At 47.0% G+C, this 27,832-nt stretch overlaps 1 protein-coding gene across 3 annotated transcripts in view; it reads right to left on the bottom strand.

The window, feature by feature from the left end:
• Window positions 1-26,744, bottom strand: part of THEMIS2 (thymocyte selection associated family member 2) — a 197,552-nt gene extending 170,808 nt beyond the window's left edge. For all 3 annotated transcript variants that reach the window (XM_069756790.1, XM_069756792.1, XM_069756791.1), the window contains exon 1: window positions 26,566-26,744. In XM_069756790.1, coding sequence (XP_069612891.1) covers window positions 26,566-26,671 — 106 coding nt within the window. In that variant the 5' untranslated portion in view covers window positions 26,672-26,744. The remainder of the gene's footprint in view (window positions 1-26,565) is intronic.
• Window positions 26,745-27,832: the final 1,088 nt, after the last annotated feature.

The raw sequence follows: 27,832 nt of genomic DNA, 5'->3' as shown, positions 1-27,832 counted from the left end.
TTCATTCTGTGTATGTCTTTTCCCTCTCCACTCACAGTCATCATTTGTCGGGGGCTAATCTATCCTTTGGGGATTTTCTCTGAGGCAAGATAGTTTTCCTGCTTCTGTCTTTAGGGGTAGTTAGCTCTTAGGCTGTGACGAGATGCCTAGGGAGAGTTAGGAGCATTCCACGGCTACTTCTAGTGTTGTGTTGAGCTTAGGGACTGCGGTCAGTACAGTTACCACTTCCTTCAGAGCTCGTTCCATGTTGCTTCTTGACCACCGCATCATAACAGTACAAGTGGCCAAAAATGAATTAAATGCATCTCCAAAGAAGGAAAAGAAAGTTCTGAACCTTTTTTTTTTCTGTGCTCTGGTTTGTCTTTTTTTTCCTCTTGATATCTGGGTGGTTCAGGATATATGCATGGCATGGATGTTCAGGGTTTGTTTTCTCGTGTGGATCAACTTGCTGCAAAAGTACAGAGTATCCAGGACTATGTAGGGGTAGTTAGCTCTTAGGCTGTGACGAGATGCCTAGGGAGAGTTAGGAGCATTCCACGGCTACTTCTAGTGTTGTGTTGAGCTTAGGGACTGCAGTCAGTACAGTTACCACTTCCTTCAGAGCTCGTTCCATGTTGCTCCTAGACCACCGCATCATAACAGGTAGAGCACTGTTTGAGCTGGGGGGAACACTCTCTCGTGGGCGGCGGTACTGGCACAGGGCCCCTCATATTACGACGGTGTGTCTGGCGTTGGTTGTGCACCACCACCGTCAGAGACACTTCAATGTACTATGAGGGATCCTCTGCCAGTGCTGTCACCCAAGAGTGGGCCCACCCACCTGTCCAGGCAAACGGCAATCGCACAGGTGCTTGCGCCAGGTGGTGACCACGGCCCTATCAGTACCAGCTGGCAACCACCGCCCAAGGGCTCTTCCACCAGACTTCCTCATTTTTTGGAAAATCTAACCAAAATAACAACCGTTATATGGTACTGTAAAACAAGGTAGAAGGTGTATATAAACTTGTTGAGAATTTAAATCTCCCTTTTTTGGGGGGGAGACTGAACCAAAACTCAGGCCCTGTGCATAAAACAACACAAAGTAAGTGGCAGAAAGTGGCTGGCTGATATACGACAAACTAACAGGAGTGAAGTATATCCACTTTGTGAGAATAGAATCTCACTTTTTTTTTGGGGGGTGGGGGAGACTGAACCAAAACTTTGTGAGAATTTGAATCTCACTTTTTTGGGGGAGACTGAACCAAAACTCAGGCCCAGTGTATATAACAACGTAATTTAAGTGGCAGTAAGTGGCTGGAAGATATATGAAAAAAATACAAGGACTGTAGTACAATTTCAATCTCCCTACAATGATCTCAGGAAAAGTATGGCAGCAAGAAAAAGGACTGCTGCACACAAAATAGTGGACAAATAAACAAGATAACTGTGCAGAAAGGAGCAACAGGATTTTTGCTTTTAAAAAAGCAGTTGGTTTGCACAGCTGTGTGCAAACAGCAATGCAGCTATCATGGAGCCTTATAAGCTACAATAAGCACAAAAATATAGCCTCTACTGTACCTGCAAAAAAATGGTGGTGTTGGACAGTGGAAATCGTTACAGCACAAGCAGTTTCGGGGTTAATCTTCCGTCCCTAACTATATCCCTTCTTCTGATGAAGCTGCAGCAACCTCTCCCTATGGTAAGATCGGCAGAAGTAAGATGGCGGCCGACATGCACGCCCCTTTATAGCCCCTGTGACGCCGCAGAAAACAAGCCAATCACTGTCATGCCCTTCTCTAAGATGGTGGGGACCGAGACCTATGTCATCACGCTGCCCACACTCTGCGTCCTCCTTCATTGGCTGAAAAATGGCGCTGAAAGCATCATAAGAAACGCAACTTTTGCGCGCAGATCGCCGACCTCATGGCCGATCCCACACTAGGATCGGGTCGGGTTTCATGAAACCCGACTTTGTCGAAAGTCGGCGATTTTTGAATTTGTCCGATCCATTTCGCTCAACCCTAGTGCCGACGGATGTCGAGAAAATAGTGATCCAACGGAGACAACGCATCCAGTGTTATGACAGATGCGTCGGCTGAGCTTTTCCGGGGTAGATTGGTATTTCGGGACGAGAGAGAGAGAGATTTTTCCCCTGCCTTGAAAATCCTTCCAGCATGCTCAGAGGGAAAAACGTGATACATAGTTGGATTCCTGTGTGTGACGGTCGCTGACCGATTTTCCGACGTGCAGAAAAAACATTCCTCTGAACATTTTCTCTCCACGACGGACCGCTATTTTCAGACGGATCCAGTGCACGACGGATGAAACGGATAGCAATCCGTCGCTAATACAAGTCTATGGGAAAAAACAGGATCCTGCAGAAAAATGTACAGGATCCTGGTTTTTCAAAACTCGACTGATTTCGACATGAGACAAAATACGGAAGTGTGAAAGAGGCCTAAATCAGGTAAATCTGACATGCAACACAGTCCTGACTCCAGACCAGAAGGGGGAGCTCTAAACCCGGTTTCAGGGGAACTTCCCTTACAAGTTCTGGTCTGGAGGCAGGGTTAGTGAGTTCAGTGTGAGACTGAGAATGGTGAGGAAGCAAAGGCAAAGAGAGGAGCCTGGGGTCTGGGGCTGCGAGTGGGCTCACTCCAGAGGAAAGCGCCAAAAGAAAGGACACCGGAGTCCGTAGTGGTGTGGGAAATGCAGACCCAGCCACTGAATCCGGAGGGCAGGAGATTGCAAGTCTCTTGTCCCACGTAACATCTGCAGGTACCACAGCAAGTCAAGAGCCTGGGGCTGCCAGAGAGAGGACAGTGCCCATGAAAGGTTCAGGCTGTCAGCCATACAGGTTAAGAACACAGATACTGAAAAGACTTTTGCAGAGATTCAGGCAGTAAGGGTCAGATTGTACAGCGCAGAAGGAAGGCCTCCGAACCCGCCTGGCTAAGTGGATCCCAAGCTGTTTCTAGGCTGCCTGGACCCCATCATTACCGGTTACCTGTACCCTGGACTGTACCTGCATTCTACCAGTAAAAGGTAAAGGAAACTGCTATACCTATGTCCTTAAATTATTTCCTGCACCCTAAGGCCTGCATCCCCACCTTCAATCATCTATATTATCAACTACAACAGGAGCCCTGGGGACTAAGCTCTACCTGTGAGGAGCTATACCAACTCTGCTACAATACCATCAGCCCCAGAGGACCCTTTTAGCAGCGTCGGCCACTCTTGGCCGAAAACCACAGATGGCGTCACGAACATACATTAGACTTTATTCCCATTTCCATTAATCCCCATTTTTACTGGATGCCCAGGGCCATGGACCGGGACATTGCCACCCTGACCACCCCTTTAAGAACAGATCCGGCCCAGTACCAAGTATCTTATGGTCATAGCGGGTGCTCCAACTTGCGTCACAAACAGGATTCCTACCCCGAAACTGAGTGATAACCACCATTGCTGCGCCACATGTAGCACGAGGAACAGAGGAGCTAAAGGAAAGAGCGCGAAAGTAAGCTGCGCTCCATGCTTGGCGGTGCGCGGATGAAAAGCAGGAGGCCCCGGGCTTGAGAACCGGAAGAAGCACCGTCCAGATCGCCGGTGGAGCAGCCACTCACACCGGTAACGGAACGCAGGGCCTGGCTGAGGTTAACTGAATGAGATTCTTTGTATGGAAACAGAGGGTGCAGGACAGTATACGGGACTATGCCCTTAATCTCCAGGAGGCACTGCGGGCCATTAAGCAGGTTGACCCTGACAGCATGCAAGATGTCCCACAGGACACAGCTACGCATCCTGGCCCTGCAAAACCCTGACCTGCACTTCCACACTTTAAATATAGGGCCATCCAGGTGCTGCATGAACCAAATTCCAGCTGCACAGCGCCCCCTAGGCACCCAGCAATTACATACCACCAGGAAGCGGCATCCTTTCCACAGACCCTGGAGGAAGCCGGCGCAGAGACCCTGGATGATGACCCCTCTGCAGATCTGCGTATCCAGGTCCAGGAGATGACCAAAAGTGTAGCTGCACTAGCCAAAACCATGCAGTCCCTGCAAGATTCCCCAAAGGAGAAGATCCAGCTGGCTTCTAGTTCAGATGACATCCCATAGCGACGGCAAAAGAGGATCCCACCGACCAGAGGAAAAGACAATGACAGCTACGACAAGAACAGATGACCCATTTCTCACCGCTGCAGCAAGAAATGCAACGCTTTACTGGACACCTGCTCTCAGGTGACGACTATGCCATATATTCTTTACAAATAGTACTGGGCTTACTCAGACATTACCCGTGGCCCAGATAGTGATTTGACTATAGTAGCCAGCAATGGTCAGCCTTTGCCACAAGTGGGGTACAAGGAGGTGACCATTAAGGTGGGGTGGGTAGAGTTGAAAGCCCAAGGTCTGGTAATTGTAGATATTGATCGGAAAGAATGCAACCCAATGACGACCTTAGGTACTAATGTAATAGAAAACTGTCTTGGCGAGGTTATTGTGTTGCTGCAACAGGTGTCCGAAACTGCTGGTTCCAGTACGCAGTGTGTCCTGCAAAAAGAGATCAAAGCACTGATGCAGAGACAACAGGTAGAACTGTCTGGTGGAGAACTCGGCAGCGTCAAAGTGAGTGATCCAATCCCCATTGCAATACCCCCCAGGAGTGAATTGTTAATCTGGAGTCGAGCAGCAATAGGTCTTAGGTCTTAGGGGTCAAGACTACCAGGCCTTGGTAGAACCTGTGTATTCTGATAGTAGGTCCACCATCCTGACAGCCAGAGGGGTAGTTGATGTCTGCAAGGGGAGGGTACCAATCCGCATCCTGAGTTGTAGGGAAAAAGAGGTCCATTTACCCTGATACGCCACTCTTGCTAAATTGTTTTACTGTAATAATGCAATACAAGCAACAGAACCCTTGGCCCCATCCAATCAGGCGGAGAACAATTGTTCTGCAAGACAGTTGGAGGATTGGTGTCAGAAACTACACGTAGGCACTGACTCCACTCTTTTGCACCAAAAGCATGGGGCTTACCAAGTAATCCAGGAATATGAGCGGGTATTCAGCAAACACCCACTAGACTTTGGGCCCATTAAAGAAGCGTACCGGCCTGTACCACCAGCTCACTATCAATGTACCCAAGATATGTTACAGGAGATGGAGGCTGGGGTGATCAGAGATAGTTGTAGCCCCTGGGCAGCTGAGTTAGTTCTCGTTAGAAAGAAAGATGGTTCCATGAGAATGTGTGTTGACTAAAGGCGAATTAACAGCATTACACACAAGGATGCCTACCCATTACCTAGAATTGAAGAGTCACTAGCTGCACTGAAATCCGCTCACTATTTCTCCACCTTAGATCTCACCAGTGGGTAATGGCAGGTTCCCGAGGCAGAGGCGGATAAAGAGAAGACCGCCTTCACACACCAATGGGCCTCTCCGAGTTCAACTACATGCCATTCGGGCTGTGCAACGCACCAGGGACGTTTCAGAGGATGATGGATTGTTGCCTCGGGCACAAGAGCGTAGAGCCCGCTCTGTTGTACCTGGATGACGTCATTGTCTTCTCCAAGACCTATGAAGACCATTTGAAGCACCTGGCTGAGGTGTTGGAAGCCCTGTCCAACTTTGGCCTGAAGGTGAAGCTGTCCAAATGCCACCTGCTGAAGCCCAAGGTGCAGTACCTAGGTCACGTGGTAAGTGCCGAAGTTGTGGCACAGGATCCCGACAAAGTCACCGTTATCAGGGACTGGCCAAAACCCAGCAACATTCATGAAGTACGGCAGTTCCTCGGGTTGGTAGGCTACTACCGTAGATTCATTAAGGACTTCACCAAGCTAGCCACACCCATGCAAGATTTGCTAGTGGGCCAATCTAAGAAGGCCAAGAACAAGAGTCCTCCGTTTGAGTGGAATGACAGGCTAGAAGAGTCCTTCACTCGGATGAAGCTGGCCCTCACAGGAGATAAAGTCCTGGCCTATCCTGACTATGACCAACTGTTTTTACTCTACACAGATGCCAGCAACATGAGATTGGGAGCAGTGTTGTCCAATTACAGAAAGGCAGAGAAAGAGTGATTGCCTACGCCAGCAGGAAGCTTCATCCCACCGAAAGGAACCCCGAAAACTATAGTTCCTTTAAGTTAGAGTTTCTCACCATAGTCTGGGCTGTAACACAGCACTTCAAGCACAACTTGTCATCAGCGGAGTTTACCATCTAAATGGACAATAATCCGCTGACCCACCTGAAAATGGCAAAACTAGGTGCATTGGAACAGTGATGGATGGCCCGGTTGTCCAACTACGAGTTTACCATCAAGTACCGTGCGGGGCATGAGAACGCAAATGCTGATGCATTGTCCAGGATGCCCAATTTACCAGAAGAGGGAGAAGATGCAGAAGCACTTGAAGAGATCGAGTTACCAGCCTTCCACCGCACCGAGGCGGCCCAGTACTCCCATTCTGTAAGGAACAAGTGCAATGACAGGCGAGAAGCCACGCTGAACCAATTGCCCCACCATGGATGGCAGAAAAGCAGGATAGTAATCCAGCAGTCCGCCTAGTAAAAGAGCAACTGACACAATCTGACTCACACCCTGGTCGAGATGCCCCATAAGAGACCCAACATTTGTGGAAGGAGAAGGGCAAGCTATTCATCTATGAAGGTAAATTGTGTCAGAGGAAGATTGACCCGCGTACTCACTAGCTGTCTGGCCGGTGGTTGTCCCTAGGCAGGATGCGCCAATGGTCTTGCAAGTGTACCATGATGGAGCAGGACACTTCGGATGGAAGAAACTAGAGGTTCTACTTCGTAAAAGATTCTACTGGATTGTCATGAGGAAAGCTATTGAGACATGGTGCCAAGAATGTGGCCCCTGCAACCTGCACAGGAAAGACTGTAACAGCAAGAGGGCTCCCCTACAGCCCATAGTCACCAAACAGCCACTTGAACTGGTAGCTTTGGATCATGATGTGAAGCTAACCCCAAGCCTGTCAGACTATGTCTACGTCCTCACTATAGTGGACCAATACTCAAGGTTCCTGGTAGTCATGCCTGTCAAGGACCAAACAGCAAAGATGGCACCTAAGTCATTTCAACAACACTTTTGTTGACCACACGGTTACCCTGAAAAGGTACTCACTGACCAAGGCCCAGCCTTTGAAGCAGAAGTGTTCCAAGAGGTCTGTAACCTGTATGGATGCAAGAAAATCAGGACAATGCCGTACCATCCACGTACAAATGGCTTGTGCGAGAAGATGAACCAGGTGGTAATTGACCAGTAGTGTTGAGCGATACCTTCCAATATCAAGAAGTATCGGTATCGGATTGGATCGGCCGATATCCAAAAAATATCGGATATCGCCGATACCAATGCAAGTCAATGGGACACAAATATCGGAATGTAAATAAGTCCTTCTACATACTGTTCCGGAGAAGGGAAAAGTGTGGGCGGTGCATGGACGGACACTGTGCGTGTCTGTGTGTGCGGGCGGGGTCTGTGCGTGCCTGCCGAGGATTTGTACGGGCATCTCGGGGGTCTGTGCGGGCTGCCGGGGGTCTGTGCGTGCCTGCTGGGGCTCTGTGCGTGCCTGCTGGGGCTCTGTGCGTGCCTGCTGGGGCTCTGTGCGTGCCTGCTGGGGCTCTGTGCGGGCTCTCGGGGCTCTGTGCGGCCTGCCGGGGCTCTGTGCGGGCCTGCCGGGGCTCTGTGCGGGCTGCCGGGGCTCTGTGTGGGCTTCCCGGGGCTCTGTGTGGGCTTGCCGGGGCTCTGTGTGGGCTTGCCGGGGCTCTGTGTGGGCTGCCGGGGCTCTGTGCGGGCTTGCCGGGGCTCTGCGCGGGCTGCCCGGGCTCTCTGCGGCCTGCCGGGGCTCTGTGTGGGCTTGCCGGGGCTCTGCGCGGGCTGACGGGGCTTTGTGCGGGCTTGCCAGGGTTCTGTGTGGGCTGCCAGGGCTCTGTGTGGGCCTGCCGGGGCTCTGTGCGGCCTGCCGGGGCTCTGTGCTGCTTGCTGGGGGCTCTGTAAGTGCTTGTCGGGGCTCTGTGTGGACTGCGGGGGCTCTGTGTGAGCTGCCGGGGGTCTGTGCAGGCATCGTCCGATGGGACTACAAGTCTTATCGGACGATGCCTGCAACAGTGACAGTGATTGACACATTAGCCAATGATGGGACAGTAGTGGTTCCATCATCCGGCTAATGTGTTAAATGTAAAAAAAAACATACATACTACATACATTACATTCATACATTATATACAATACATACATACATACATACATACATACATACATACATACATACAGTACCATTAAACATAGAGTACATACTCACCATTACTTGTCACTTTGTTCCCCGAAGCCAGTGTCACCTGCAAAAAAGATTAAAATAACAAACAACCAATATACTCCCTGTCCGCAGAAATCCACGAGTGTCCCACGATGATCTCCCGTGGAGAACGGCAGCATTAGTTGATGCAACCGCTCTCTGGGGGTTCCAGAAATATAATGACAGAAGGAAGGTATCCTTCCGCACTGTATTCCTCCACCGCTGTAAAAAAATAGTCCCTAGTCTCACTTTTGGCATTGCTGTGTGAGAAATTTTCCAACGCAGCAATTGCCATAAAGTGAGACTTTGTCCTAAGGTAACCTTTCAGTGATGCCCTGGCAGGAGCCATTGTCTCCTGTCAGTGTGTCACTGAGGGTCCTATAGAGCAGTGACATCACCCGATGTCACTGTTCTATAGGGGAGATCGTCGTGGGACACTGTTATTAATTGGACTACGGCAGACAGGTAGTATACGGTTTATTATTTTATGTTTTTTGCAGGCGCTGAAGTATGGTAAGTATGGTTAAATGAAGAATATTAATAAAATACTTTTTTCCTAATGTGTGCGTGTTTTATTAACCCTTTATTACTATTGAATTAATAATGGATAGGCGTCTTATTGTCGCCTCTCCGTTATTAACCTGGCGTAATGTCAACTTACAATAGCAAGGTGACATTAAGAGAGGGGATAAGTGCCGGAATTGGCGCATCTTACAGATGCGCAATTTCTGGGGCGGCTGCGGACTGGTATTTGTAGCCGGGGGGGGGGGCAATATCCACGGCTCCTCTCTAGGCTATGAATATCAGCCCGCAGCTGTCTGCGCAGCATTTTTGCCTATAAAATATAGGGGGACCCCATGTCTTTTTTTGGTGTCCCCCTATTATAATAGCCAGTAAAGGCTACGTAGACAGCTGCGGGCTGAAATTCATAGCAGGCTACAAATATTGGCCCCTGGACGTCGGCTGGAGCCCACGCCGTTTTTTTTTTTTTTAATTCAACGCCCATTAAGGAATCTTTCACACTTGCGTTGGTACGGGTCCGTCGCTATGTGTCGGGCCGACGTACCAACGCACGTTGTGAAATTTGTGCACTACGTGGGCAGCGGATGCAGTTTTTCAACGCATCCGCTGCCCATTCTGACGTCCAGGAAGGAGGAGGCGGAGTTTCGGCCGCGCATGAGCGGATGAAAATGGCGGATGCGACGGACAAAAAAACGTTCACTTTTGCAGGATCCGTTTTTTTCCCGGACCCGACGCATAGTGACGGACCCGTACCGACGAAAGTGTGAAAGATTCCTAATGGGCGTTTAATTTTTTTAAAAAACTGAACAAAAAATGGCGTGGGCTCCAGCCAGGAGCCAATATTTGTAGCCTGCTATGAATATCAGCCCGCAGCTGTCTGCGTAGCCTTTACTGGCTATTAAAATAGGGGGACCCCCCAAAAAATGACGTGGGGTCCCCCTTTATTTTATAGCCAGAAAGGCTACGCAGACAGCTGCGGGCTGATATTCATTGCCTAAAGAGGGGCCATGGATATTGTCCGCAGCCGCCCCAGAAATTGCGCATCCGTAAGATGCGCCAATTCCGGCACTTATCCACTCTCTTCCCACTCCCGTGTAGCGGTGGGATATGGGGTAATAAGGGGTTAATGTCACCTTGCTATTGTAAGGTGACATTAAGCCGGGTTAATAACGGAGAGGCGTCAATAAGACGCCTATCCATTATTGATCCAATAGTAGGAAAGGGTTAATAAAAGACACACACATTAGGAAAAAAGTATTTTAATATTCTTCATTTAACCATACTTCAGTGCCTGCAAAAAACGTAAAATAATAAACCGTATACTACCTGTCCGCCGTAGTCCAATTAATAACGAGTGTCCCACGACGATCTCCCCTATAGAACAGTGACATCGGGTGATGTCACTGCTCTATAGAACCTTCAGTGACACACTGACAGGAGACAATGGCTCCTGCAGTGCATCACTGAGAGGTTACCTTAGGATAAAGTCTCACTTTATGGCAATTGCTGCGTGGGAAAATTTCTCACACAGCAATGCCAAAAGTGAGAGTAGGGACTATTTTTTTTACACCGGTGGAGGAATACAGTGCGGAAGGATATCTTCCTCCCGTCATTGTATTCCTGGAGCCCCTAGAGAGTGGTCGCATTAGCTAATGCTGCCGTTCTCCATGGGAGATCGTCGTGGGACACTCGTAGATTTCTGCGGACAGGGAGTATATTAGTTGTTTGTTATTTTAATCTTTTTTACAGATAACACTGGCTTCGGGGAACAAAGTGACAAGTAATGGTGAGTATGTACTCTATGTTTAATATACTATATGACTGTATGTATGTATTGTATGTAATGTATGAACGTACTGTGTGTAGTATGTATGTAGTATGTAGTATGTATGTATGTAGTATGTAGTATGTATGTAGTATGTATGTAGTATGTATGTAGTATGTTGTATGTATGTTGTATGTATGTAGTATGTATGTAGAATTTTTTTTTTCACATTCAACACATTAGCTGGATGATGGAACTACTACTGTCCCATCATTGGCTAATGTGTCAATCACTGTCACTGTTGCAGGCATCGTCCGATGGGACTTGTAGTCCCATCGGAGGATGTCTGCACAGACCCCTGGCAGACCGCACAGAGCCCCGGCAGGCTGCACAGAGCCCCGGCAAGCCCACACAGAGCCCCGGCAGCCAGCACAGAGCCCCGACAGGCCGCACAGAGCTTCGGCATCCTGCACAGAGCCCCGGCAAGCCCGCACAGAGCCCCGGTAGCCCGCACAGAGCTTCGGCAGGCCGCACAGAGCCCCGGCAGGCACGCACAGAGCCCCGACAGGTCCGCACAGACCCCCAGTAGGCACGCACAGAGCCCCCACGATCATGCACAGACCCCTCCCGCACACACACATGCAGTCTCCGCCCACGTACCGCCCACGCTCCATTATAGTGCATTATTGTACTATGGAAACTCAGTATCGGAATTCCGATAAAACGGACGATGACTGCACAGACCCCTTGCAGCCCGCACAGAGCCCCGACAGCCCGCACAGAGCCCCGGCAAGCCTGCACAGAGCCCCGGCAGGCCACACAGAGCTTCGGCAACCCGCACAGAGCCCCGGCAAGCCCGCACAGAGCCCCGGCAGCCCGCACAGAGCCTCGGCAGGCTGCACAGAGCCCCGGCAGGCAGGCACGCACAGAGCCCCGGCAGGCCAGCACAGAGCCACCACGATCACGCACAGACCCCTCCCGCGCACACACGAAGTCTCCGCCCACACTCCATTATAGTGCATCATTGTACTATGGAAACTTCTGATTCCGGTATCCGATATCGCAAAAATATCAGAACTCAGTATCGGAATTCCAATAAAACGAATATCGGCCGATACCCGATATTTGCAGCATCAGAATGCTCAACACTATTGACCAGTTAAAAAGCCAATGGCCAGATAAGTTGCTGGACTTGGTAGATCTATACAACCATAGCCCAGTGAATTCCACCAACTGTACTTCAGCTTACCTAATGAGAGGGAGACCTGGCAAGTTACCTGTTGACTTTGACATGGGAGTCCTAAAACCTGAAACAACATTACCAGATGCAGATTGGGATACAGAGTGGCAGCAGCAATACCGCAAAGTACAGGAGTGCGTGGAAAGAAGTTTGTACCAAGCAAGACAGGTAGGAGAGAAACTATAATTAGCTTGCCCCTGCAGTTCCCTTGTCACCTGGAGAACAAGTTCTAAAGGGAAAAAGAAGAGTGCACAAATTAGATGATCACTGGGAGGCTGAACCATTCAGTCATGCCCTCAAACTTTGATAACATCAAGGTGTGGCTCATCAGTCAAGATGGAGGCGAAACCTCAACAGCAGTACCAAGAGATCATCTGAAGGTATGCCTTGACCAACTGAGAGACAGAGAGAAAGACAAAGATACCCCTCAACCCGTGGAAGAGAAGGAAAAGGAAATCCATACCATTTTTGGAGATTTTCCTCAGTCATGGACACAAGTAAACCAAGCCATCGTAGTACCTGTTCTGCTCTTTCCTCAATTCAAAGAAGCTTTACTGGCAGGTCTAAATAAACATTAGTTTTGCCAAAGCACGTGTTCAGTAGGGAACAGGGAGTAGGGACTGTGGGAATGATGGATGGGGTACAGGGTGGGGGAAAGGAAGTCCTTGACATATCATGGTTGTCTTTCTCGCAGTCTATGGCACGCACTCACATGCTGCGCTCTCTTCTTCACCCAGCAGCATATATGTTTTCTCTTCCTCCTTGATGGAGCTGAAATCCGGGAAGAGATTGGAGAGTCTCCTGAAGTGAGTGTTCCTCACTGCTAAGTATTTGGTACAGTGTAGCAGGAAATGGGTCTCATCCTCCAGGGCCTCCAGTTCACAGTGTAGGCACAGTCTGTCCTCTTTTGGCTTGTAGCTCTGTCTGTGCCGACCGACCTCGGTGGCCAGATTGTGCGCACTGAGTCTATACTGGCTTAGGATCTGGTGGTCTCTGGGGTTCAAGAGTTTCTCCAGATATGGAGCCAGTCTGTACTATCTCTGTAGACTCTGGTATACGGTCAGTTTCTGTAAGCTGCTGATCTCATTCCTCCAGACACTGACGTACCTCTCCTGCCCCTCCTCTACCATCTTCCTGATTGTGGCTTTTGTCAGGTTGTTTTAGGTTGATGGTTCGGTCAGGTTGGGTTTGGGTGAGCTGTTCTAGGGGTCCTGGTTTGTGCTCGGTGAGGAAATTAAGGATCCTTTTGTTCAGGATGCTGTTGAACACTTTCCCCAGGTTGCTGCTGACACATATTCCTCTGTAGTTGGCAGGGTCATATCTGTCCCCACTCTTGTGAATGGGTGAGATAAGGCCTTGATTCCAGGTAAGAGGGAAGTAGCCAGCACTCAGCGCAATATTGAACAGTTTAACCATTGCTGCCTGTATTTCCAGTGGGCTGTATTTCAGCATTTCTGGTGGGATTCCTTCTGGGCCACTGGCTTTTCTACACCATATGGAAGAGATTCTCTCTAACTTCCTATAGTGTGATTGGTGTATCCAGTGGGTTTTGGAAATGTTTGACTTTATCCTCCATAGCTTTTAGTTTTTCCATTATGGAAAAGACACACGAGCGCTAATCCCCTAAAAGGTACCCTTAGCAGCTGGAGTCAGGGCAGGTAGGCGCCAATCCTGCTGTGCAAATACTAATGGTAATTAATAGGACTGAAACCGCGCATAAGGGAATGAAGCTAGAATACGTGTGTATGTGTGGAAATGCCGAAACACACGTGTAGATGTGGTGTGGTGCAGTGACCCACGTTACAGCCAGGGGGCGCTGTATGTGGTCTTCAAGATGCGCTCGGAGGCATAAATGTGATGAAACAGTGACGGGCAGAGTTGTGAATGGGAGTCTGCGTGGTAAGTCTGATGCATTGTTGTTGTTCTGGGACCTGTAATCCCTCAAGAGTTTGTATAGTTATGAAGGGAGACTTACTAGGCTAGTTATGTGAGATGGGCGGGACAAACTAGCCACACATCCACACTCCCACCCAGGGGAGTGGTTAAAAGTTATATAATGTGACCAGGGTGTGGGTCACATGTTCCTGTGTTTGCACCTGAATGGTCCAAGTGCAAGGCCCTGGAAGCCTGTGTTGGAAATCCTGGGAATTCCTGAATAGCACATGGTTGGGCTTTGGCACTGAGTAGCCTGTGTGCTGTAGGTCCTGGATGGTCAGTGTTGGAGGCTCCTGGGAGTGGAGTCGTCCTGGAAGCACTGTGAGACCGTCGACTTGGACGGTCAGAGTTGGAGGCTCCTGGGAGTGGAGTCGTTCTGGAAGCACTGTGAGACCGTCGACCTGGACGGTCAGTGTTGGAGGCTCCTGGGAGTGGAGTCGTCTTGGAAGCACTGTAAGACCATTGACCTGGACGGTCCTGTTGTGGACCTTGGACTGACATGGAGTCAACCTGTGGAGCAGGAGCTCCTAAGAGGTAACCCCTGGTATGGGGAAAAGAACTGTGTGCGCTAACATAGGACAGTTGCTGAACTGTGCAGTCACCCGGTGACTGGAGAGATACCAGTGTGACCACTGAAGGATTTGTAAAGCCATATATGATGAACTAAAGGACTATGTGAGGTCTGTGATATGTAACATGGCCTACAGTGGTTTATGCTGAGAGTATAATAAACCACATTGACTGTTTATCTGAAAAAACCATGCCTGTCTATGATTATTCTGCTGCCAAGCGAGTGTCCCCCAAGACACGTAGTGGGTGAAACGCTACAGTGGTTACTACAGGAAAGCTCCTATAAGCCGTGTGGCTCCTCTCAGAAAGTAAGCAACGGTGCCAAGAACCCAATTATGGTTGCTGATACACAATGGCACACAATAGGTAATGGTGTGAGAGGCCCACTCAGAGTTAATGTCATAACCATATGATAGGGTGTAAAATGGTATATGCAGGTATGTGCACCGATGTGCTAAAGGAGAACTCACCAGGGTCCAAGTGCAGCGATGTCAGCTGTGCGGATGCACCTCGGGTCCTGTAATGGAGAGCCTGGCGTCTAGTGAATGAATAGGTGTACGGTCAGGCAAACCTGAAAGTGCTGCAACATTCTGGATTCTGGATGGAAACCAGAATTGCAGAAAAACGGCGAAACCAAAGTAGCCGAGCTGGCCCGATTATTAAGGGCGAACTCAGCCAAAGGCAAAAAGGACACCCAATCATCCTGATCAGCAGAAACAAAGCATCTCAGATATGTTTCCAAAGTCTGATTAGTACGTTCAGTTTGGCCATTTGTCTGAGGATGAAAAGCCGAGGAAAAAGACAAATCAATGCCCATCCTAGCACAAAAGGATCGCCAAAACCTCGAAACAAACTGGGAACCTCTGTCCGAAACGATGTTCTCCGGAATGCCATGTAAACGAACCACATGCTGGAAAAACAACGGCACCAAATCAGAGGAGGAAGGCAATTTAGACAAGGGTACCAAATGGACCATCTTAGAGAAGCGATCACAAACCACCCAAATGACCGACATCTTTAGAGAGACAGGGAGATCCGAAATAAAATCCATAGAAATATGTGTCCAGGGCCTCTTCGGGACCGGCAAGGGCAAAAGCAACCCACTGGCACGAGAACAGCAGGGCTTAGCCCGAGCACAAGTCCCACAGGACTGCACAAAAGAACGCACATCCCGTGACAAAGACGGCCACCAAAAGGATCTAGCCACCAAATCTCTGGTACCAAAGATTCCAGGATGACCAGCCAACACCGAACAATGAACCTCAGAGATAACTCTACTAGTCCATTTATCAGGGACAAACAGTTTCTCCGCTGGGCAACGGTCAGGTCTATCAGCCTGAAAGTTTTGCAGCACCCACCGCAAATCAGGGGAGATGGCAGACAAAATTACCCCCTCTTTGAGAATACCCACCGGCTCAGGAACACCCGGAGAGTCGGGCACAAAACTCCTTGACAGGGCATCAGCCTTCACATTCTTAGAGCCCGGAAGGTACGAAACCACAAAATCAAAACGGGAGAAAAATAGCGACCAACGAGCCTGTCTAGGATTCAACCGTTTAGCAGACTCGAGATAAGTCAAATTCTTGTGATCCGTCAAGACCACCACGCGATGCTTGGCTCCTTCAAGCCAATGACGCCACTCCTCGAATGCCCACTTCATGGCCAACAACTCTCGATTGCCAACATCATAATTGCGCTCAGCAGGCGAAAACTTTCTAGAAAAGAAGGCACATGGTTTCATCACCGAGCCATCAGAACTTCTTTGCGACAAAACAGCTCCTGCTCCAATCTCAGAAGCATCAACCTCGACCTGAAACGGGAGCGAAACATCTGGCTGGCACAACACAGGGGCAAAAGAAAAACGACGCTTCAACTCCTGAAAAGCTTCCACAGCCGCAGAAGACCAATTGACCACATCAGCACCCTTCTTGGTCAAATCAGTCAACGGTTTAGCAACACTAGAAAAATTACTGATGAAGCGACGATAAAAATTAGCAAAGCCCAGGAACTTTTGCAGACTCTTCACAGATGTCGGCTGAGTCCAATCATAAATGGCCTGGACTTTAACAGGGTCCATCTCGATAGTAGAAGGGGAAAAAATGAAACCCAAAAATGAAACCTTCTGAACTCCAAAGAGACACTTAGACCCCTTCACAAACAAAGAATTAGCACAAAGGACCTGGAACACCATTCTGACCTGCTTCACGTGAGACTCCCAATCATCCGAGAAGACCAAAATATCATCCAAATATACAATCAGGAATTTATCCAGGTACTCTCTGAAGATGTCATGCATAAAGGACTGAAATACTGATGGTGCATTGGAAAGCCCAAATGGCATAACCAGGTACTCAAAATGGCCCTCGGGCGTATTAAATGCTGTTTTCCATTCATCGCCCTGTTTAATACACACAAGATTATACGCACCACGAAGATCTATCTTGGTGAACCAACTAGCCCCCTTAATCCGAGCAAATAAATCAGACAGCAGCGGCAAAGGGTACTGAAATTTGACTGTGATCTTATTAAGAAGGCGGTAATCAATACAAGGTCTCAAAGAACCATCCTTCTTGGCCACAAAAAAGAACCCTGCTCCCAATGGTGACGACGACGGGCGAATATGACCCTTCTCCAAGGATTCCTTTATATAACTCCGCATAGCAGCGTGTTCTGGCACAGATAAATTGAACAGTCGGCCCTTAGGAAACTTACTACCAGGAATCAAATTGATAGCACAATCGCAATCCCTATGAGGAGGTAGGGCACTGGATTTGGGATCATCAAATACATCCCGGTAATCCGACAAAAACTCCGGGACTTCAGAAGGGGTGGATGACGAAATAGACAAAAATGGAACCTCACCATGTACCCCCTGACAACCCCAGCTGGACACAGACATAGATTTCCAATCCAATACTGGATTATGGACCTGTAGCCATGGCAACCCCAAAACGACCACATCATGCAGATTATGCAACACCAAAAAGCGAATATCCTCCTGATGTGCAGGAGCCATGCACATGGTCAATTGGGTCCAGTACTGGGGCTTTTTCTTGGCCAAAAGAGTAGCATCAATACCTCTCAATGGAATAGGATACTGCAAGGGCTCCAAGAAAAAACCACAGCGCCTAGCAAACTCCAAGTCCATCAAATTCAGGGCAGCGCCTGAATCCACAAATGCCATAACAGAATAGGATGACAAAGAGCAAATCAGAGTAACGGACAAAAGAAATTTCGACTGTACCGTACCAATGGTGGCAGACCTAGCGAACCGCTTAGTGCGCTTAGGACAATCGGAGATGGCATGAGTGAAATCACCACAGTAAAAACACAGCCCATTCCGACGTCTGTGTTCTTGCCGTTCAGCTCTGGTCAAAGTCCTATCACATTGCATAGGCTCAGGTCTATGCTCAGATAATACCGCCAAATGGTGCACAACTTTACGCTCACGCAAGCGTCGATCGATCTGAATGGCCAGAGACATAGACTCATTCAGACCAGCAGGCATGGGAAATCCCACCATGACATCCTTAAGGGCTTCAGAGAGACCCTTTCTGAAAATTGCTGCCAGCGCACATTCATTCCACTGAGTGAGTACAGACCACTTCCTAAATTTCTGACAATATATCTCTACCTCATCCTGACCCTGACACAGAGCCAGCAAGATTTTCTCTGCCTGATCCACTGAATTCGGTTCATCATAAAGCAATCCAAGCGCCAGAAAAAACGCATCAACATCACGCAATGCCGGATCTCCTGGCGCAAGGGAAAATGCCCAGTCTTGAGGGTCGCCACGTAACAAAGAAATAATGATTTTCACTTGTTGAACAGGGTCACCTGAGGAACGAGGTTTCAAAGCAAGAAACAATTTACAATTATTTTTGAAATTCAGAAACTTAGATCTATCCCCAAAAAACAAATCAGGAATTGGAATCCTAGGCTCTAAACATCGGATTCTGAACCACAAAATCTTGAATGTTTTGTACCCTTGCAGTGAGATTATCCATACAAGAGGACAGACCTTGAATGTCCATATCTACACCTGTATCCTGAACCACCCAGAGGTAAAGGGGAAAAGAGAGACAAAACACACTGCAAAGAAAAAAAAATGGTCTCAGAACTTCTCTTATCCCTCTATTGAGATGCATTAATACTTTTTGGGCCACCTGTACTGTTATGACCTGGTGGTGAGGACAATAATGGACCTGGTGGTTAAGAGCACACGGAATGACCTGATAGTTACTAATAATACAGGACAAGCTCTGAGACGTGGGAACTCTGCTGACCGCAATCCCTAATCCTATCACACACACTAGAAATAGCCGTGGAGCGCTCCTGACGCTCCCTAGGTGCCTCGTCACAGCCTAAGGAACTAGCTAGCCCTAAAGATAGAAAAATAAAGCCTATCTTGCCTCAGAGAAATTCCCCAAAGGAACAGGCAGCCCCCCACATATAATGACTGTGAGAAAAGATGAAAATTACTAACACAGAGATGAAATAGATTTAGCAAAATGAGGCCCGACTTACTGAACAGACAGAGGATAGGAAAGGTAACTTTGCGGTCAGCACAAAAAACTACAAAAAGACCACGTAGAGGGCGCAAAAAGACCCTCCGCACCGACTCACGGTGAGGAGGCGCTCCCTCTGCGTCCCAGAGCTTCCAGCAAGCAAGACAAAAATCAAAATAGCAAGCTGGACAGAAAAATAGCAAACAGAGAAAAACAAGCAGGAACTTAGCTTCTGCTGGGAAGACAGGTCACAAGAACGATCCAGGAGCGAACAAGACCAATACTGGAACATTGACAGGTGGCATGGAGCAATGATCTAGGTTGAGTTAAATAAAGCAGCCAGCTAACGAATTAACCTCGTCACCTGTGGAAGGAACCTCAGAAGCCGCAGCCCCACTCACAAGCACCAGAGGAAGCCCATGGACAGAACCAGCCGAAGTACCATTCATGACTACAGGAGGGAGCTTGACAACAGAATTCACAACAGGTTTTGCCAGAGGGGTCAGGTACATAGTTATGCTCCCGAGTTCTTGCACTTGAACGCATCGTTCCAGAACTGTCTGAAAGTTTTGTCCGAGCAAATGGCTGCAGGATTCAATTTCATAAATAAAAGTATGCTCGAGATGCATACACTTCTGGTAACGATGCGTTCAGAGGCAAAACAGTCCCCGAACAACACTTTTTTTCAGTCGGTGCTTGAGCAAATGGAGACGCTATCTACTTCTCAGCAGATGCAAGTAATGGAATCCTGCCAGTCTACTCTAGCGCTCATTGCTTCTAGAGCAGATAGTCTTTCCAACCATCCTCCAACTGCCCCCCCCCTTCCTCCACTGTCCATCACTACAGCCAGTACCATCCTCCTGACCCGTATCGTCAAACTGATCGTGCCCCATCCCGCCCACCTCACCATCATCCACATCGTGCCCCGTCCCAACAGCCACAACACTTTCAGTGTTCCCGTGCCCCTTCCCACCAGCCACACTACCAGCCCCGTGCCACTTCCCACCATCCACACTACCAGCCTCCCGCACGTGACCCTTCCCACCAGCCACACTACCAGCCTCCCGCCCGTGCCCCTTCCCACCCATATGATGATCCCGACCTATACAACTTCCCATCTATTTCATCCTCGCCTCCTCTCCCTGCCCACTTCCAACAGCCTCTATCACCCTCTTACGAAACATCTTCTACACACTTCACTACTTCTGCCTCCCAATCCTCACAAAACATTACCTACACCCCTCCATCCTACCAAATTTCTAACCCCAATCCCACTTTCTTGTCCACCCGCTCAATAGCTTTCTCCACTCCTTCACCCCTAACCATAGAACATTCTCCACCACCAACACATTCCTCTCTCCACACTCCCACTGTCGAAGTGTCCCTATCCGACAGTCCGTCCGACAGTATCTCCACCCCGACGTATGAAAACCTTTAGTTACTTTTTTTTGTTGTTGTTGTTTAATTATGTTAATAAAACTTTTTGGTTGAAAACTCTCTTGTATTTATTCATTAGGGACAAATAACACTTTTGTTAAACAAGGTTTATTGGTAACAGCAGTACTTTGGGTACAACCCAAACAGATGCACATCTTGGTTCAAAAATAAAATCAAACAGGTACCCAACATTGCTAAAAGGTAAACCCAAACAGGTACGCAACATGGGTAAAAGGTAAAAACCAAACAGGTACACAACATGGGTAAAAGGTAAAAACCAAACTGGTACACAACATGGGTAAAAGGTAAAAACCAAACAGGTACACAACATGGGTAAAAGGTAAAAACCAAACTGGTACACAGCATGGGTAAAGGTAAAAACCAAACTGGTACACAACATGTGTAAAAGGTAAAAACAACAGGTACACAACATGGGTAAAGGTTACAGTTATTACTAGGTACATACAAAATGTTTAAACTTTCTCATCCTGCCAGTGTATTCTTCCTTGGGGTGAAATAAAATATTCTGCAAAGTGATCCCGTATTCTGGAAACTGTGGCAGAACTTCTGTATGTCTGGTTGCTATAATCCGTCAAGTTGGTTTCGGCAGAGTGGTCCTCAATGGAAAGCTGTTCCTTGGATATAACATAATTGTGTAGGACAACACACGCTTCCACGACCTCATCCACAGTGTCTGTCTTCAAGTTAATGGATGTCAAGAGAACTCTCCATTTGGCGGTTAGGATCCCAAACGCACACTCCAACATTCTCCTTGCACGTGTGAGTCTGTAGTTGAAAATTCTTTTAGTATTGGTTAAACCACGGCTGGAGTAGGGTTTCAAAAGATGCTCGGAAAGCTGAAACGCTTCATCCCCAACACATACAAATGGCATTAGTGGCTCAGAGGTTTGAGGCAGTGGTCTTGGGGGGGGGGGGGGAATTGAAAGGTTTGTCCATATAAATGCCGCCCCATAGAAGACAGTTTGAAAACTTGCAATTCATTAGAACGGCCATACGCCCCAATATCCATATATTGTATATTGTATATATATTGTAATCCGCATCGGCGATGGCCATCAGCATGATGGAAAAGTACTTCTTGTAGTTGAAATACTGAGATCCAGAACAAGCCGGTTTCACGATACGGATATGTTTCCCGTCCACCGTACCCAAGCAATTGGGAAACTGGCACACTTCCAGGAATCTGTCAGCTACATCCAACCATGACTGCATTGTGGGATGTGGAATGTATTCTTCATGCAGAGAGTCCCACAGTGCACGGCAAGTGTGCCTCACTATTCCTGATATGGTTGAAATGCCCATTCTGAATTGAAAATGTAGTCAAGACAGGGATTCTCCAGTTGATAGGAGTCTGTGAAGAAAAGGAAGGCAGAAATTACTGCAAATTCAAAATATCAAAGTGCCCTACAAGAGTTGATTAAAAAAGAATGCTTACCGAAGAGTGACCATCAGACGCACAGCCGGGGTAATGGAGAATCGGCAATAGGTATCACTCCTTCTTATCAGATGTTCAACCCGCTCCACCAATATATCAAAGTTCTCCGCTTTCATCCGAACATAGCTGAAAAACTTGTCAGGGTCACCTCGAAGCTCCATATACAAAGTGGAAAAGACTCCCTGGGTCATTCTCTGTGCCATGATGGGGTGGATCCGGCTCATCCGGTTGTCATCCGGTTTCTTTAAAAAAACAGATCCGGTGATGCGGCGCGACGCCGGAACCAGCATCCGGCGAAAAACCTGATGTGTGAAAGCAGCCTAACAATTCCTCCACTGCTTTGGGCTCCTCCACCTCCTCTAGGGCCTCCACTTGTGCCACCAACCTCTACCTTGATCATTTCAAAAGTGCAGCAAGATCCCCCCACCTCTGTATTGCACAGCCAGGGCTCACTGCAAATGGGCAGTGTTTAAATTAATATGACTTGGAGATCGCAGTCACACAGCTCAAGAGTTGTGAACAGCTATCCATGCTGACTTTGAGCAATGGCTGTCTCCAGTGAATCTAATGCCAGGGAAGGCAGTGTAAGATAATGGTGCGAACCCGGTAGAGGCCGTACTCTGGGGCAGTGCCAAACATGAGTCTTGCATGGCTCACTACCTCAATTTTGTGGTACAGCAATTTCTCTGCCATTATCCCGGCCTGGTTACACTGCTCTGCAGAAAGCGTGATCGCAGGGTGATCACTTCTGCTGATCGCACACTGTAGGTCATCGACTTGCATCGCTACAGAAGTATTTCGACCTATTGGTTAACCGTTTTATTTGTGATCTGCAGACACTGTGGAATTCCACTCTGCACTTGTTGCAGTGGCTGTGGCAGCAGCGATGAGCCCTGGTTCAGTATGTCCTTCTGCATAGCCTGGGCCAACACAGTACGGTTGTGGTGCAAATCACACTTGCCGGGTTGGCACAGATGAAGGACCTCAGCACCCATTTATACAGTTTCAAAACAGCTACAAAGATGGATAGTGCTGTAGATGCCATCACCAGCATCATTATTCTGGTCATCTACATGCTGCAGGACACTTGAATAGTCTTGTAAGATGAGGTGGTGGTCCCAGAGGAAGAGGTAGAAGCAGAGGAGGATGCAGAAGGGATAACAATACCTTCTAGTTCCAGACTGTCGTCACAAAGGAAAGTGCCATAGGAGGGTGGATTACAGTGATCGAGGGGGGCTAATGATGCCAGAAAAACTGTTAGTGAAGGTGCAGAAGTCGAGGAACAAATGGAGAAGGACGAGGAGGAAGAGGTAATGGATGCACAACAGTCAGGAGATGAAGAGGTTAATGATCCCCTGTTTGTTGTCCATGGTTGGCGGCAGGATACCGAGTACGGAGGAAGCTATCTTGAGTGTCCCAAACACACCATGGACTTGGACCTAGTGAATGCGCCTGACACATGATTGCCTTCTCGCTGCACTCTCTGCAACATGATGTATTGTTAGGATTAGAAATAGTGCTGACTACTGAGTTGCCACTATGTTAGATCAATGGTACAAGAGTAAATTTTACCAGATGCTTTCCCCCGTGGAAATGGACGCTCACAAGCTGGAGACTCGAAACACGCTTGTAGACAATTTTAAGAGTATTTTTCCCGAAGACAGCAGTGTGCATCGCAGTTATAGATTTCCAACCCCAGGAGCGTCAAGGCACCAACGCAAAAGCATTAGCAGCATCAGTGTATGTGGCATAAGCAATTTCTGTGAATAGTTTCACACATTTTTTAGACCAGCCCGTGCACCAACAGAACAAAGTACAATGCCTATAAACACATAGGAAGTAGATGCCAAGTAAATTAAAAAATTACAAGAATCTTTATTGGACACTATAGAACATACACTTTTTAACAAAATATATATATTTTTTCTTAGGGTAAACACCAAATGGATCTGCAAACACAGGAATATTATTGCTAAAATATATATGTACACTATTATTTTCCTTTTAGATAAATTGGTCTCTAGTTGCTAAGTTAGAACAGAGGTAGAATCAACATTGATAAAATCCATTTTTGAAAAAAATGTTCATGCGGTTGGTGCTTGTAAAGTTTGATGTAAATACGTAAATGCAGGATTTTCAATTAAATAATAACTCCCTATACCATTAGACCTTTTAGGGTAATAAATGAAGTGATGAAAAAATATTAAAGGAGGGTCAGTAAGCCATTAGTGCTAGTCTATTCATCAAATAATAAAATATTGTAAAAGGTCTAATAGTGTAGGGAAGTGTTAACCAAGTGGCTGATAATTTCCAATAAAGCAAGATGAATCACATAGTAGTAAGAGAGCCAAAGAACTTAAAAGAACACTCCTCTTAAAAAACCTTATGCACCCTTCATATAATAATGGTGCTGTTTTCAATGCTCACTAGTACTGCATGTAGTTCTATGTACTATTTGTACCAAAGTATAATCAACACAGTACACAGATTTAAGGTGCATAGTGCTATTCAATCATTAAATAGTGACAAAGAGGAGAAAGTACTAAATCTACTATATTATTGTCTAAGGGGTACTTCCGTCTGTCTGTCTGTCCTTCTGTAACAGTTATTCGTTCGCTGATTGGTCTCGACAGCTGCCTGTCATGGCTGCCGCGACCAATCAGCGACGCGCACAGTCCGGAAGAAAATGGCCGCTCCTCACAAAGGGTTAATGGCAGCGGTAACGGACCGCGTTATGCCGCGGTGTAATGCAGTCCGTTACCGCTGCTATTAACCCTGTGTGACCAAGTTTTTTACTATTGACGCAGCCTATGCAGCGCCAATAGTAAAAACATCGAATGTTAAAAATAATAAAAAAAATAAAAAATGATTATATACTCACCTGCGCCGCCTTTCCCGCTCCTCGCGATGCAACCGGCACTTCCGGTCGCACGGATGGTCTGGCAGAAGGACCTGTCATGACGTCACGGTCATGTGACCGTGATGTCATCACAAGTCCTGTGCGCCTGCGCGAAAAGGACCTGCCGTGACGTCACGGTCATGTGACTGCTACACGGTCATGTGACCGCGACATCACAGCAGGTCCTGCATGACAAGGACCTTGCCGCTTGCAATGGAGCGGTCCCGGGAACGTGGCGAGGAGCGGCAAAGGCGGCGGATGGTGAGTATAGCAAGACTTCCAACGGGCCTTCAGAAGGTGAGTATATGTTTATTTTTTTTTACGTCTCTATACTACGTGGCTCTGTGCTGGGCAATATACTACGTGGCTGGGCAATATACTATGTGGCTGGACAATATACTCCGTAAGTGGGCAACATACTACGTAACTGGGCAATATACTACATGGCTCTGCTATATACTATGTGGCTAGGCAATATGCTACATGACTGAGCAATATACCGTACTACGTGCCTCTGCTATATACTACGTGGCTGGGCAATATACTACGTGGCTGGGAAATATACTACGTGACTGGGCAATATACTTTATGACTGGGCAATATACTACCTGGCTGGGAAATATACTATGTGACTGGGCAATATACTACGTGGCTGGGCAATATACTATGTGGACATGCATATTCTAGAATACCCGATGCGTTAGAATCCGGCCACCATCTAGTAATACATAACCTGGCTGCAGAAGGCGCCCCGCCATGCGTTTCGCGTTAGCTTCTTCTTTATGGGGGTCAGTGATACCTCATGCATAGCCAATGGCTGACTGCTTCTGTGATATTATAAAATGCTCTACTGTGGGTCAATTGATCAGTCAACTACTTATGTTACTATCCTTACATTTTTATAACATTAGTGCTCTACCAAGCTGATATTTGTGCCACCAGAGTGTGGCTGGGAAAAAAAAGCATTTTGAGCTGTTGCATGAGATATCAGGGTTTCCAGCAAAGAAGGTTTACACTGGTCCCTCACCCACCTCTTCTTAGTTGAAACTTCAATTCAAAGCTCTAAATGCTGGCCCAGACCCTGATACGTCGTGCATGTTCCATGGCTGACTTCTGCTGTGCCATTATCAAATTTGTACTGTGAGTCAATTGATGACACTTTTCCTCATGTCTGCCCCTAATTTTTGGAAATCTTTGGGCTCCAAGTTGGATCTCCTTTATGTGTGTTTCCTGAATTTAGCGGACACCTCAGAGCACCAGACCTACACCTGTCACTCATCCACCAGTTACTGATCAATGTTTCAGCTAGAAATGCTAGTCCGAGCCCTGTCCCATGCATCCATGCTGCACAATTATACCATTTGTACTCTTGGTCAATTAATGCCACTTTTCCTGGTGTCTGCCCCTAATTTCGCTGAACCAAATCGAACCTTGAAAGATTTGCTTATCTTTAGAATTCAGCACCTACGCCAAAATTTAAGACAAGTGCAAGTTTACTGAGAATGCCACTACTGTTTAAGGTCCAATCAGCCATAGCCATTAGTGGTTAAAGAAATATTAAATTTTATGTGATACAGTAAAAGAAACTTCGAGCAAAAGCAACTTGCCAGAAAATGTTTCTGCAAAGATAAGTAATGTATGTTTGGTGGAAAGTATCTCTATAAATACCTACAACAAATATTGCTGTCGATGTAAATACTATTTATTGCTATACATGATTTTAATCAATGTTTATTATCAGCTGCTTCTTACATAACTACATGATAATACTTAAAAAGCAGGGATCCCTGATAGTGACATAAAATAAATACAACTTTCAGATAGTTAATGATTCATAATTCTATACATGGCAATCAGGTACAACTTGGGAGCCATGAACCTCCTTACAATCACTCATTCTATCACTCTTGTAAAATTATATTTGATTGGTATTACTTACTCTGCAAATAGACTCCTGATGTGATTTGCAAAATCCTTGGCAATGAATAAACGGGTATTGATGCAATAAAGTCATTCAATGCTACAGAATTTTCTGAATTGTCCATAATTTATGTACAGGACAATGAATGTTTGGGTAATTAATTGAGCTCCTCACTGACTGCGACAACAAGTGTATGATTGCTCAACCCCAAGATACATAAAGAGTTTCCTGTCCACATCACATCCTACAGCTATACAAACTGAAACTACAAGAGAGGAACTGTATGGTCCTGCAAATGAGATAAATAAAACTATTAGTAAACACACTGCCAACACGTATTAATGCTACTGATATGAGCTTGAAGATCATGATAGAAATATCATCAAAGATATCTGATGTATTTAAAAACCTGATCATCTGTATATAACCTGTGTGAACAGGGTTCAGAGAGGAAAAATCCATGTGTGCATACAGGGTAGAACAGCTTTTGTGCAGATAGCCCAAGAGGAGTGGTGGAACTCCCCAGTCTTGTAGACACAAGAGAACAATTATGGAAACAGGAACACATGGGCTACTTGCACAGTGAACAAGTCTGTATGATCATGTTCACACACCACCAAGAAACCTGAAGACACAAAAGAGAATAGTAAAACCAAAAACACTCAGTTTGAAAAAATGTTGCAGTAATCCGCAAGTGCTAGTAAAAGATGTAAAAAACAGGGTATTTGGTTGATACGTTTTTTGCAAAAAATGTATACTAAGCTGCTCTACCAATCTTCACGGTATACCCTTATCAGAGCAGTCCTAACTAATGTATGCAATCCCTATCTGATGTATTTAAAAACCTGATCATCTGTATATAACTTGTGTGAACAGGGTTCAGAGAGGAAAAATCCATGTGTGCATACAGGGTAGAACAGCTTTTGTGCAGATAGCCCAAGAGGAGTGGTGGAACTCCCCAGTCTTGTAGACACAAGAGAACAATTATGGAAACAGGAACACATGGGCTACTTGCACAGTGAACAAGTCTGTATGATCATGTTCACACACCACCAAGAAACCTGAAGACACAAAAGAGAATAGTAAAACCAAAAACACTCAGTTTGAAAAAATGTTGCAGTAATCCGCAAGTGCTAGTAAAAGATGTAAAAAACAGGGTATTTGGTTGATACGTTTTTTGCAAAAAATGTATACTAAGCTGCTCTACCAATCTTCACGGTATACCCTTATCAGAGCAGTCCTAACTAATGTATGCAATCCCTATCTGATGTATTTAAAAACCTGA

This window comes from Ranitomeya imitator, chromosome 3 (genome assembly GCF_032444005.1).
Source record: "Ranitomeya imitator isolate aRanImi1 chromosome 3, aRanImi1.pri, whole genome shotgun sequence".
In the NCBI taxonomy this organism is placed as follows: domain Eukaryota; kingdom Metazoa; phylum Chordata; class Amphibia; order Anura; family Dendrobatidae; genus Ranitomeya; species Ranitomeya imitator.
Note: the sequence above shows the minus strand (reverse complement) of the source record. Positions and strands in the feature narration are given on the sequence as shown.